This window comes from Candoia aspera, chromosome 4 (genome assembly GCF_035149785.1).
Source record: "Candoia aspera isolate rCanAsp1 chromosome 4, rCanAsp1.hap2, whole genome shotgun sequence".
NCBI classification, from domain to species: Eukaryota; Metazoa; Chordata; class Lepidosauria; order Squamata; family Boidae; genus Candoia; species Candoia aspera.
The window spans coordinates 112,434,418-112,448,560 of record NC_086156.1 but is presented as its reverse complement, the minus strand read 5'-3'; the positions used below and the strand labels follow the sequence as shown (position 1 = coordinate 112,448,560).

The 14,143-nt window shown below is 41.3% G+C and overlaps 1 gene segment (V, D, J or C); it reads right to left on the bottom strand.

Annotated features, from left to right (window-relative positions):
• Nucleotides 1–12,952: 12,952 nt before the first annotated feature.
• LOC134497135 (immunoglobulin heavy variable 3-48-like) lies at nt 12,953–13,917 on the bottom strand. The segment is given in 3 exon segments: nt 12,953–12,962; nt 13,489–13,789; nt 13,872–13,917. Coding segments are annotated over 3 exon segments (357 nt in total).
• Between the last annotated feature and the right edge of the window lie 226 nt (nt 13,918–14,143).

Below are 14,143 nucleotides of genomic sequence, written 5' to 3'. Positions count from 1 at the left end.
GCCAGAGCTTCCTGTCGGTCGTCAACACCCCCAGCTCCCCCAGGGACGAGTCCGTCACCTCTAGAATATCGTCCATCCATCTTGCCCATGGTCGGCCCCTCTTCCTTTTGCCTTCCACTCTCCATAGCATCAGCATCTTCTCCAGGTTGTCCTGTCTTCTCATGATGTGGCCAAAGTATTTCAGTTTTGCCTTTAATATCATTCCCTCAAGTGAGCAGTCTGGCTTTATTTCCTGGAGGATGGACTGGTTGGATCTTCTTGCAGTCCAAGGCACTCTCACAATTTTCCTCCAACACCACAGTTCAAAAGCATCTATCTTCCTTCGCTCAGCCTTCCTTATGGTCCAGCTCTTGCAGCCATATGTTACTACAGGGAACACCATTGCTTTAACTATGCGGACCTTTGTTGTCAGTGTGATGTCTCTGCTCTTAACTATTTTATCGAGATTTGTCATTGCTCTTCTCCCAAGGATTAAGTGTCTTCTGATTTCCTGACTGCAGTCAGCATCTGCAGTAATCTTTGCACCTAGGAATACAAAGTCTTTCACTGCTTCTACATTTTCTCCCTCTATTTGCCAGTTATCAATCAAGCTGGTTGCCATAATCTTGGTTTTTTTGAGGTTTAGCTGCAAGCCAGCTTTTGCACTTTCTTCTTTCACTTTCATCATAAGGCTCCTCAGTTCCTCTTCACTTTCAGGCATCAAAGTGGTATCATCTGCATATCTGAGATTGTTAATGTTTCTTCCAGAGATTTTAACTCCAGCCTTGGATTCCTCAAGCCCAGCTTGTCGCATGATGTGTTCTGCATACAAGTTGAATAGGTAGGGTGAGAGTATACAGCCCTGCCGTACTCCTTTCCCAATCTTAAACCAGTCCGTTGTTCCGTGGTCTGTTCTTACTATTGCTACTTGGTCGTTATACAGATTCTTCAGGAGGCATACAAGATGACTTGGTATCCCCATACCGCTAAGAACTTGCCACAGTTTGTTATGGTCCACACAGTCAAAGGCTTTAGAATAGTCAATAAAACAGAAATAGATGTTTTTCTGAAACTCCCTGGCTTTTTCCATTATCCAGCAGATATTGGCAATTTGGTCTCTAGTTCCTCTGCCTTTTCTAAACCCAGCTTGTAAATCTGGCAATTCTCGCTCCATGAATTGCTGAAGTCTACCTTGCAGGATCTTGAGTATTACCTTACTGGCATGTGAAATGAGTGCCACTGTTCGATAGTTTGAACATTCTTTAGTGTTTCCCTTTTTTGGTATGGGGATATAAGTTGATTTTTTCCAGTCTGATGGCCATTCTTGTGTTTTCCAAATTTGCTGGCATATATCATGCATTACCTGGAAAGCATCATCTTGCAAGATTTTGAACAGTTCAGCTGGGATGCTTGTTATTAGCAATGCTTCTTAAGGCCCACTCAACCTCACTCTTCAGGATGTCTGGCTCTAGCTCACTGACCACACTGTCAAAGCTATCCCCGATATTGTTATCCTTCCTATACAGGTCTTCCGTATATTCTTGCCACCTTTTCTTGATCTCTTCTTCTTCTGTTAGGTCCTTGCCATCTTTGTTTTTGATCATACCCATTTTTGCCTGGAATTTACCTCCAATGTTTCTAATTTTTTGGAAGAGGTCTCTTGTCCTTCCAATTCTATTGTCTTCTTCCACTTCCACGCATTGCTTGTTTAAAAATAATTCCTTATCTCTTCTGGCTAATCTCTGGAATTTTGCATTTAATTGGGCATATCTTCCCCTATCACTGTTGCCTTTTGCTTTCCTTCTTTCTTGGGCTACTTCTAGTGTCTCAGCAGACAGCCATTTTGCCTTCTTGGTTTTCTCTTTCTTTGGGATGTATTTTGTTGCCGCCTCCTGAACAATGCTGCCAACTTCTGCCCATAGTTCTTCCGGGACCCTATCTACTAAGTCCAGTCCCTTAAATCTATTCTTCACCTCCACTGCATATTCCTTAGGAATATTAGTGAGCTCATATCTGGCTGATCTGTGGGTCTTCCCTAATCTCTTGTGTCTGATCCTAAATTGTGCAAGAAGAAGTTCGTGATCTGAACTACAGTCAGCTCCAGGCCTTGTTTTTACCGACTGTACAGATGTCCGCCACCTTTGGCTGCAAAGGATGTAATCAATCTGATTTCAGTGTTGTCCATCTGGTGAAGTTCATGTATAAAGCTGTCTCTTAGGTTGTTGGAAGAGAGTGTTTGTTATGCAGAGTGAATTGTCTTGGCAAAATTCTATCAGCCTATGTCCTGCTTCATTTTGTTCTCCCAGGCCATACTTACCTGTAATTCGAGGTGTCATTTGACTGCCCACCTTAGCATTCCAGTCTCCTGTGATGAAAATAACATCTCTTTTAGGCGTGTTGTCCAGTAGGTGCTGCAGATCCTCATAGAACTGCTCTACTTCAGCTTCTTCAGCATTTGTGGTTGGGGCGTATATTTGGATCACTGTGATGTTAGATGGCTTGCCCTGAATTCGAATTGAGATCATTCTGTCATTTTTTGGGTTGTATCCAAGCACTGCTTTAGCCACTTTACTATTAATTATGAAGGCTACTCCATTTCTTCTGTGGTCCTCTTGTCCACAGTAGTAGATCTGGTGGTCTTTTGATGTGAAGTGGCCCATTCCAGTCCATTTCAGTTCACTGGTGCCCAGAATGTCTATCTTTAATCTTGACATCTCACCAATAACCACATCCAATTTGCCCTGGCTCATAGATCTTACATTCCAGGTTCCAATGGTGTGTTGATCCTTAGAACATCGGATTCGCCGTTCACCACCAGCACCGTCGGCCGCTAGCCATCCTTTCGGCTTGAGCTAGCTGCGTCATCACATCTGGGGCTAGTTGAGCTCATCCTCTGTTCCTCCCCAGTAGCATTTTGACCATCTTCCGACCTGGGGGTCTCATCTTCTGATGGTATACCGACATATCTCTGGTTGTACTGATCCATTGAGTTTTCACGGCAAGAATACTGGGGTGGGTTGCCATTACCTTCCCCAGGGATCGCATTTAGTCTGACCTCTTTTTCATGACCTTCCCGTCTTGGGCGGCCCTTCACGGTTTAGCTCATGGCATCATTGAGGTGCTCAAGCTCCAGCACCACGACAAGGTAACGATCCTTTGCTGAAGCACACTTATATGAAAAACATGAAATTTTATTAGATAAAATTGAGGAATATTTAAATAAGCAAAATCTCCCCAAACTCTCACAAACTCAAAAAGTGGTTATTAACAGTCCAATATCAAATCAGGAAATAATTGAAGCTATAAAGAAACTCAAAATAGGAAAAACACCGGGACATGATGGTATATCGTCGGGATACTACAATCACTTTATAGAACAAATTATAAACCCATTTAGAGATTTATTGAACTGGATTATAGATGGATCAAAAATCCCAGAGAGATGGATTGAAGATAATATAACACTTATGCCAAAGGAAGGACAAGATGCAACTCTAACCAAAAATGATAGACCGGTATCATTGTTAAATAATGACTAGAAAAAAATTACTTCCATATTTGCAGAAAGATTAAAAACAATTCTACAAGAAATCATTGATCAAGATCAAAGTGTTTTTTTGCCAAAAAGACAATTGAAAGTTAATCTATGAACCGTCATCGACATTTTGGATTATGCACAACATCATAACGAATGCCAAATAGCTTCAATATTTTTAGATGCTAAAAAAGCATTTGACAATCTGACCTGGTCTTTTATGATTAAAGTTTTAGAGAAAATGAAATTTGGGAAATCATTTGTGAAAGGGATTGAAGCAACAAACACAACACAAAGAGCTAAGATTATAGTGAATGACATATTGAAAGATAATTGCAAAATAGAAAGAGGAACGAGACAGGGATGCCCCCTATCTTATTTATTCTAGTCCTAGAAGTCCTGAATAGAGATATAAGAGGGGAAGGTCAAATAAAAGGAGTAAAAATTAGGAAAAAAAACAAATTTATAAATTAAAAGCAATTGAAGATGACCTAGTATTCATATTAGAAATCCCCTAGGTTCTAAAGAAGATTTGTTTAAGAAATTAAAGGAAGTTGGAGAGTGGCAGGATTTAAGGTAAATAAATAAATAAAAAACCGGAAATGTTGAGTAAAAACATGACTCAAAAACAACAAGAAACTTTAATAACTAAATAAGGTTTTACAATAGAAAAAAAGATTAGATACTTAGGAGTAATATTATCAACAGATAATATAAATATTATTTGAAAAAGAATTATGGGAAAATTTGGAAGGAAATATTAATTGATATGGAAAAATGGGGAAAATTACAGCAATCTTTGCTGGGAAAGATATCCATAATCAAAATAAATGTATTTCCAAAGATGTTATTTCTTTTCCAAACATTACAAACTGTAATCAATGAAAAAAATATTTAAAGTATGGCAAAAAGATATCTCAATATTTATTTGGCAATGAAAAAGACAACAAATTAAATTTAAATTATTAAAAGATACTAAAGAAACCAGAGGGTTGGGGTTACCAGATCTTAAATTGTACTTTGAAGCTTGTTGCTTTCTGTGGAGAAGAGAATGGTTAATGTTAGAAAATCCAAACCTTCTACAGCGAGAGGGACATGAACTTAGATGTGGGTGGCTGCATCTATTTGGACTGAAAAAGCAAAAATGCACAAAGAATTGAGAAATGATACTATTAGAAAAGTATTATTGAGGGTTTGGTATAAATATAACAGTAGATTAATACAAAAAATACCAGTGTGGATATCGCCACAAGAAGCTTTTGCAAGGATTGAAAGTTCAGATGATTAGATAAATTGGTTAAGATATAAAGATATAATCAAATAGGAACAAGATACACCTCTGCTAAAAACAAGAGAAGAAACAGAAGGAGAAGGACACCGGTGTCATTGGTTCACATATATGCAGTTAAATGAACGATTTAAATGAGATAAATATATATATAAATTTAAAAAAGAAAAAACCTGATCGAAAAACAGTTATATATAAATATTGAGCATATTATGACAAAGATGTAGAAAATGTTAGTATAATTAAATCAAGAAGATGAAGAGGTCAAAGAGTCTTTGATTAATTGGGCATGAAATTTTGGATATAACATTTTATTAGATAACTGGGAAACGATGTGGACAAAGCGTTTAAAATTTTCTTTGTGTTATCATTTATTGGAAAACTTGTACAAAATTATCTACAGATGGAACCTAACGACACAAAAATATGCAAAATTGTAAAAAAAACCTTTCTAATGTATGTTGCAAATGTTCACAAAGGGAAGGAACATTTTACAAATCACTTTGCCTTTTCCCAGTTGGAATGCAAGAAATGCATGAAAACGAAGGGACAATCTTCTATCATCCCTAAATTTGTATATAATTTTGGATAAAGGAGATACACTATCCATTCACATAATTTGGATTTTCTTAAAATAATTTTGAAATTTTGGGCAAGTCCTTATAGGAGTCAAGACAGGCGTGTTGAATAAATCTTACCTAAGATATAGAGCAAGGTTACATTTTATAAATAAAAACCTAGCATTCCCATGTGGAGGTTCTGGTGTTGATTTTCATAAATCACAGATCAAAAACTACAAGGTGAGACCATAGAAGTAATTTCAATATTTTTTTCCATTTAATTTTCATGTTGTGCAAAGAGGCTGAGCGATTCCAACCTTTCTGCCACCCGGACGTTACTGGGAAGGACGGCAGGTGCAGAGGGAGTTTTCCTAAACCACCTGGAACATGACTTTCCCTGGAACTGACTTGAATCCCCCGATCTACTTTCCTTTGCTATTCTAAGTGTTATAACAGGACCGCAATTAGGCTACCCTTGGCCTGATGTTTTTAGGCCTTATTTTCTGACTTCTGCCCCATTCCTTTGTGTCAGACCACACCACACTCTGGCAGGCCTTGCAGCACCCTGAATTTATTACTACATAGCGACTGCTAGCAGAGGAAAATGATTGGAAACGTATTTAAACTTTCAAATGCCTATATGTGTGTGCTGCGTTCATGTGTGTGTGTCTTTTTGTTTGTACATATATGCAGTACATCGATGGATAGAGGGAGAGAGGATATATAGACACAGAAACAAATGTACATAAAGAGGGAGAGGGGAAGATTTGTGTCTCAAGAAAGAGTAAATGAGGGTTGAACTTCAAAACCAATAAAAGAATGAAGAGTTCTAATTAATGAATCAATTCTGTATTTCCTGATACTATTTGAGAGCAGAACTTAAGAACAATTTCCCTCAGCTGTCATTCAGGAGGGTATTGAGATTTGCCATTTTCTTCCTATCGAAATGGAAAACAGATCCCAGAATGCCCAGGCCAAGATCAGCTCTTCCTCCCTCTTGGCTCTCAGGCATCTTTCTCAGGTCCCTCTCAAGTCTCCTGGGAAAATCCACCCTTTTGGGGCTGAGCTGACTTGCAGAGCGGCTCTGAGGAAGGGAAGGTTTTTGCCAGGCTTCAGACTCACTTCCTCCCACTGTGTCTCTCGCACAGTAATAGACTGCCGAGTCATCCAGTTTCAGGCTGTTCATTTGCAGATAGACTTGGCTTTTGGAGTTGTCCCTGGAGATGGTGAAGCGACCCTTGACTTTGTCCAAGTAGTAAGTAGTACTGGAATCAGACCTTATGTATGCCACCCATTCCAGCCCTTTTCCAGGGGCCTGTCGCACCCAGTTCATGCCAGAGTTGCCAAAGTCGAACCCAGAGCCTTGGCAGGAGAGACGGAGGGACTCTCCAGGCCTTCTCACGTCCCCTCCGGAATCCACCAACTGGGCCTCTGACAGGACACCTAAAATAAAAGTTGTTTTAATAAGCTCTCCTTTATGCAAGAATTAAAATGGAAAGAACCGGAATAGGAGGGAAGCAATTACCTCTGAGGACTGCTAGGAAGGAAACCAAATTCAGCCACAGGATCATTTTTGCTCCCATTAAAGACTAAAGGGGACTTGACAGGAAAGGATTCAGGAGAGGGCACAAACTTTGTGTTGGTGGGAGTAGCCTGAAAAGAGACACCCTGGGGCTCCTTTAAAGGGGAAATTGTGGCCTGATTTACATATTGCTCAGCATAAAAGAGACCCTCAGGGCTTTGAGGTATAGATTTAGTTCAACACACCTTTCACACATGGGACATAGATGAAAAGGCAGCTTTGCACTGGAATAATTAAAGCTTCTGACAGATGCTCCTCACTTAATGTAAGGGTTTTAAGGCAACAGAAAGAAATCAGGCATTGAAATTTCCTCAAATAGCCATGCTGCAGTCCGGAAATAAAGAGGATGGCACATGGGAGTTCCAAGTGGTTGCTCCACAGTTTTTCCCTTGACCACGTTCTTTGGAAGAAGCCAAAATTAAGTCAATGCAGACCAAGCCATAAGGCCCAATTAATAGGCCACAGATGAATTTTACATACACATCCAAGTCTCAAAGTTGGAATATAAATCATTGGAAGCCTGTATAATGTTTCTTAATGGTTTGGTTTTTAACTCAGCAGCCGTAGGTAAAGGTAAAGGTTTCCCTTGACGTAAAGTCCAGTCGTGTCCGACTCTAGGGGGCGGTGCTCATCTCCGTTTCTAAGCCTTAGAGCCGGCGTTGTCCGTAGACACTTCCGGGTCATGTGGCCAGCATGACGACACGGAACGCCGTTACCTTCCCGCCGAAGCGGTACCTATTGAACTACTCACATTTCCATGTTTTCGAACTGCTAGGTGAGCAGGAGCTGGGACTAGCAACGGGAGCTCACCCCGCCGCGCGGTTTCGAACCGCCGACCTTCCGATCGGCAGCTCAGCGGTTTAACCCGCAGCGCCACCACATCCCAGCAGCCGTACTGATTACAAATATTGGGAGGTTTTTGGGTTGCCATTTTTATGGTCTTCTTATGTGTTTTTATCTGCCCAGAGTTAATTCATACTAAGACTCAAAAAAACTTGCTCTCCTACACTTATTCTATGGACTGAGAAACACAAATAAATGACTTTGTATTTTCCCAACAATACAGTTTGTTCTATATTTAGCAAAGCCCATCTGTTCTCAACTCGGATGTGGGTTCATGGTGAGGAATGTAATCTCCTGGGATGTTAAATTTCTCTGAATTGCCTTCAGTGGTCTCGTAGGAAACTGAGAATAAATGTAATGATGCCTCCGAAGTGAGACAAGGCCTGCAGACCCTTCCTTGGTTCCCCTCCCCCACCCCCACCCCACACATATGCAAGGCGATTCCCTGTGACAACACTGCCCCCTGGTGGAAAACCTGAGGAGGGGAGGCATCTACTTAACTTTCCCAAGAGATTCTTGCATTAAGAAATGGTAATTAAGGCTCAAAATAAATGAAAGAGCTCCAGGAAAGTTAAGTTGGTATAGGGAGTAATCAAAAGCCTCACTTTTGTTATATGACTGGAAATTCCTTTTGATGGGTTATTCTATGAGATACTGTATTTTCCTGAGGTCGTGTATTCTTATTTTTTCTCCTAAATATCATGAAATCGTGGAAAAATGAGTTGGGAAGGACCATCTCGGTTGTCTAGTACAAACCATCCCTAAATGGTGGGGAGCCATACCCTCTCTGCAGACCTCCAATGAAAAGAGGCTCTTCTAGCCAGATTGAAGCAGCTCCCCCTCGTTCTTCCCTTGCCCTCATTTTACTCCATGCAGACAGGGTTGGAAGGGCTTAACATTGGTCAAAATCCACTCTGTACCAGTTCTGTATTCTTTCTGAGAGGAGAATAATTGTTAGCACCTCTTGTCCTTCTTCTACCATTCATTTGCAAAAGAAGTTGCTAATTATGAGACTTAGAGGGAAACATAATTTTATCCTCTTTTTATTTTTCTTTATATCTTCAAACTGTATCCCACTTTTTTTACATAAACTCCATCTCTAAATGCACCGGACCCCTTTGGGCCATTTCCTATCCTTCAATTAAAGCAGAAGCTGTCACTGAATATACAGTCCTCAGGATAAAAGAGGCACTCAGTGCATTGACCGTCCACCTTTCCTTGAAGGTATATTTCACACAAGAGAGAGGGGAGAGGAGAGGAGAAATGTCCCTTAATTTAAATATATCCTCAGAGAAAATACTTGCTCTCTCTATTCACATGAGATATTTCTTTGAAACTTTTTTCAGATTATGGGCCAGTTCTTATAGGAATCGGGATGTTGGAGGAAATCAAACAAGTAATCTTTTTATATGTCAAATGATGACACTAAGTTTGGCTGGCATTCACCAATCATTGTGTAATAGCTCCTTAAGAGACAGAATGGGATGTCATAGGTGATTTCAGAAGAAAAAGTATGAGGGATTTTTCTATAAATATGGAGTGTCAATGAAACTATACTTTTTATTCATCTATATTTGAGCTTTCATCATCACCCATCTCACATGAAGAGCTTCTCTGTGGATTTTACAATAACAGTTAATATGATGTGGACTAAGGTAATGAGAATGGTATGCATAGCGCACTTCAGCAAAGGATCGTTACCTTATTGTGGTGCTGGAGCTTGAGCACCTCAATGATACCATGAGCTAAACCGTGAAGGGCCACCCAAGACAGGAAGGTCATGACAGAGAGGTCAGACTAAATGCGATTCCTGGGCAACCCACCCCAGTATTCTTGCCGTGAAAACAGAATGGATCAGTACAAACAGAGATATGTTGGTATACAATTGGAAGATGAGACTCCCAGGTGGGAAGATGGTCAAATTGCTACTGGGGAGGAACAGAGGATGAGTTCAACTAGCCCCAGATGTGATGACGCAGCTAGCTCAAAGCCGAAAGGACGCAGCTAGCGGCCGACGGTGCTGGTGGTGAACGGCGAATCCGATGTTCTAAGGATCAACACACCATTGGAACCTGGAATGTAAGATCTATGAGCCAGGGCAAATTGGATGTGGTTATTGGTGAGATGTCAAGATTAAAGATAGACATTCTGGGCACCAGTGAACTAAAATGGACTGGAATGGGCCACTTCACATCAAATGACGACCAGATCTACTACTGTGGACAAGAAGACCACAGAAGAAATGGAGTAGCCTTCATAATTAATAGTAAAGTGGCTAAAGCAGTGCTTGGATACAACCCAAAAAATGACAGAATGATCTCAATTCGAATTCAGGGCAAGCCATCTAACATCACAGTGATCCAAATATACGCCCCAACCACAAATGCTGAAGAAGCTGAAGTACAGCAGTTCTATGAGGATCTGCAGCACCTACTAGACAACACGCCTAAAAGAGATGTTATTTTCATCACAGGAGACTGGACTGCTAAGGTGGGCAGTCAAATGACACCTCGAATTACAGGTAAGTATGGCCTGGGAGAACAAAACGAAGCAGGACATAGGCTGATAGAATTTTGCCAAGACAATTCACTCTGCTTAACAAACACTCTCTTCCAACAACCTAAGAGACGGCTTTATACGTGGACTTCACCAGATGGACAACACCGAAATCAGATTGATTACATCCTTTGCAGCCAAAGGTGGCAGACATCTGTACAGTCGGTAAAAACAAGACCTGGAGCTGACTGCAGTTCAGATCACGAACTTGTTCTTGCACAATTGAGGATCAGACTAAAGTGATTAGGGAAGACCCACATATCAGCTAGAAAAGAGATCACTAATATTCCTAAGGAATATGCAGTGGAGGTGAAGAATAGATTTAAGGGACTGGACTTAGTAGATAGGGTCCCGGAAAAACTCTGGACAGATGTTCACAGCATTGTTCATGAGATGGCAACAAAATATATCCCAAAGAAAGAGAAAAACAAGAAGGCAAAATGGCTGTCTGCTGAGACATTAGAAGTAGCCCAAGAAAGAAGGAAAGCAAAAGGCAACAGTGATAGGGGAAGATATGCCCAATTAAATGCAAAATTCCAGAGGTTAGCCAGAAGAGATGAGGAATTATTTTTAAACAAGAAATGCACAGAAGTGGAAGAAGACAATAGAATAGGAAGGACAAGAGACCTCTTCCAAAAAATTAGAAACATTGGAGGTAAATTCCAGGCAAAAATGGGTATGATCAAAAACAAAGATGGCAAGGACCTAACAGAAGAAGAAGAGATCAAGAACAGGTGGCAAGAAAATACCGAAGACCTGTATAGGAAGGATAACAATATTGGGGATAGCTTTGACGGTGTGGTCAGTGAGCTAGAGCCAGACATCCTGAAGAGTGAGGTTGAATGGGTCCTAAGAAGCATTGCTAATAACAAGGCAGCAGGAGACGACGGCATCCCAGCTGAACTGTTCAAAATCCTGCAAGATGATGCTGTCAAGGTAATGCATGCTATATGCCAGCAAATTTGGAAAACACAAGAATGGCCATCAGATTGGAAAAAAAATCAACTTATATGCCCATACCAAAAAAGGGGAACACTAAAGAATGTTCGAACTATTGAACAGTGGCACTCATTTCACATGCCAGTAATGTAATGCTCAAGATCCTGCAAGGTAGACTTCAGCAGTTCATGGAGCAAGAATTGCCAGATGTACAAGCTGGGTTTAGAAAAGGCAGAGGAACTAGGGACCAAATTGCCAATAACCACTGGATAATGGAAAAAGCCAGGGAGTTTCAGAAAAACATTCCATTTCTGTGTTTTTGACTATTCCCAGAGCCTTTGACTGTGTGGACCATAACAAATTGTGGCAAGTTCTTAGTGGTATGGGGATACGAAGTCATCTTGTCTGCCTCCTGAAGAATCTGTATAACGACCAAGTAGCAACAGTAAGGACAGACCACGGAACAACGGACCGGTTTAAGATTGGGAAAGGAGTACGGCAGGGCTGTATACTCTCACCCTACCTATTCAACTTGTATGCAGAACACATCATGTGACCAGCTGGCCTTGAGGAATCCAAGGCTGGAGTTAAAATCTCTGAAAGAAACATTAACAATCTCAGATATGCAGATGATACCACATTGATGGCTTAAAGCGAAGAGGAACTGAGGAGCCTTATGATGAAGGTGAAAGAAGAAAGTGCAAAACCTGGTTTGCAGCTAAACCTCAAAAAAACCAAGATTATGGCAACCAGCTTGTTTGATAACTGGCAAATAGAGGGAGAAAATGTAGAAGCAGTGAAAGACTTTGTATTCCTAGGTGCAAAGATTGCTGCAGATCCTGACTGCAGTCAGGAAATCAGAAGACGCTTAATCCTTGGGAGAAGAGCAATGACAAATCTCGATAAAATAGTTAAGAGCAGAGACATCACACTGACAACAAAGGTCCGCATAGTTAAAGCAATGGTGTTCCCCGTAGAAACATATGGCTGCGAGAGCTGGACCATAAGGAAGGCTGAGAGAAGGAAGATCGATGCTTTTGAACTGTGGTGTTGGAGGAAAATCCTGAGAGTGCCTTGGACTGCAAGAAGATCAAACCAGTCCATCCTCCAGGAAATAATGCCAGACTGCTCACTTGAGGGAATGATATTAAAGGCAAAACTGAAATATTTTGGCCACATAAAGAGAAGACAGGACAGCCTGGAGAACATGTTGATGCTGGTGAGAGTGGAAGGCAAAAGGAAGAGGGGCCGACCAAGGGCAAGATGGATGGATGATATTCTAGAGGTGACGGACTCGTCCCTGGGGGAGCTGGGGGTGTTGACGACCGACAGGAAGGTCTGGCGTGGGCTGGTCCATGAAGTCACAAAGAGTCGGAACCGACTAAATGAATAAACAAAATTATTGGTGGTTCGCATGTTGCAAAGTCAAGAAATCTGTTTATAACCAAGCCTTTTCCAAATGGCTGAGAAAGATCATCAATCACTTTGCCTTCTCCCAGTTGGAATGCAAGAAATGCATGAAAACGAAGGGACAATCTTCTATCATCCCTAAATTTGTATATAATTTTGGATAAAGGAGATACACTATCCATTCACCTAATATGGATTTTTTTAAAAGAATTTTGAGATTTTGGGCAATTCCTTATAGGAGTCAAGACAGGAGTGTTGACTTATTCGTACCTGGGATAAAGAGCAGGGCTACATTGGATTAAATAGAAATCTAGCATTGCCATGTGGAAGTTCTGGTTTTGATTTTCATAAATCACAGATCAAAAACTACAAGGTGAGACAATAGGAGTTATTTCAATATTTATTTTCCATTTAATTTTCACGTTGAGCAAAGAGGCTGAGCGATTCCAACCTTTCTCCCACCCGGAAGTTACTGGGAAGGAGGCAGGTGGGAAGGCAATTTTCCTGAACCACCTAGAACATGACTTTCCCTGGAACTTACTTGAAACCCCCGATCTACGTTCCTTTGCTATTCTAAGTATTATAACACGACCGCAATTAGGCTACCCTTGGCAGAAAGTTGCCCAGGCCAAGATCTGTTCCTTTTCCATCTTGGCACTCAGGCAGCTTTCTCAGCTCCCTCTCAAGTCTCCTGGGAAAATTCAGCCTTCTGGGGCTGAACTGACTTGCAGAGCGGCTCTGAGCAATGGCAGGTTTTTGCCAGGCTTCAGACTCACTTCCTCTCACTGTGTCTCCTGTACAGTAATAGACTGCTGTGTCCTCCATCTTCAGGCTGTTCATTTGCAGGTAGAGTTGGCTTTTGGAGTTGTCCCTGGAGATGGTGAACTGTCCCTTCACTTTGTCCGAGTAGTAAATAGTACTGGAACCTGGATTTATGTATGCCACCCATTCCAGCCCTTTGCCAGGGGCCTGTCTCACCCAGTACATATTGTAGTTCCCGAAGTTGAACCCAGAGCCTTGGCAGGAGAGACGGAGGGACTCTCCAGGCCTTCTCACGTCCCCTCCGGACTCCACCAACTGGGCCTCTGACAGGACACCTAAAATAAAAGTTGTTTTAATGAGCTCTCCTTTATGCAAGAATTAAAATGGAAAGAACCTGAATAGGAGGGAATCAATTACCTCTGAGGACTGCTAGTAAGGAAACCAAATTCAGCCACAGGATCATTTTTGCTCCCATTAAAGTATAGAAGGGAATCAACAGGAAAGGATTCAGGAGAGGGCACAAACTTTGTGTTGGTGGGTGTAGCCTGAAAAGAGACACCCTGGGGCTCCTTTAAAGTGGAAATTGTGGCCTGATTTGCATATTCTTCAGCATAAAAGAGCCCCTCGGGGCTTTGAGGTATAGATTTATTTAAACACACCTTTCACACATGGGACGTAGAAGAAAGGGC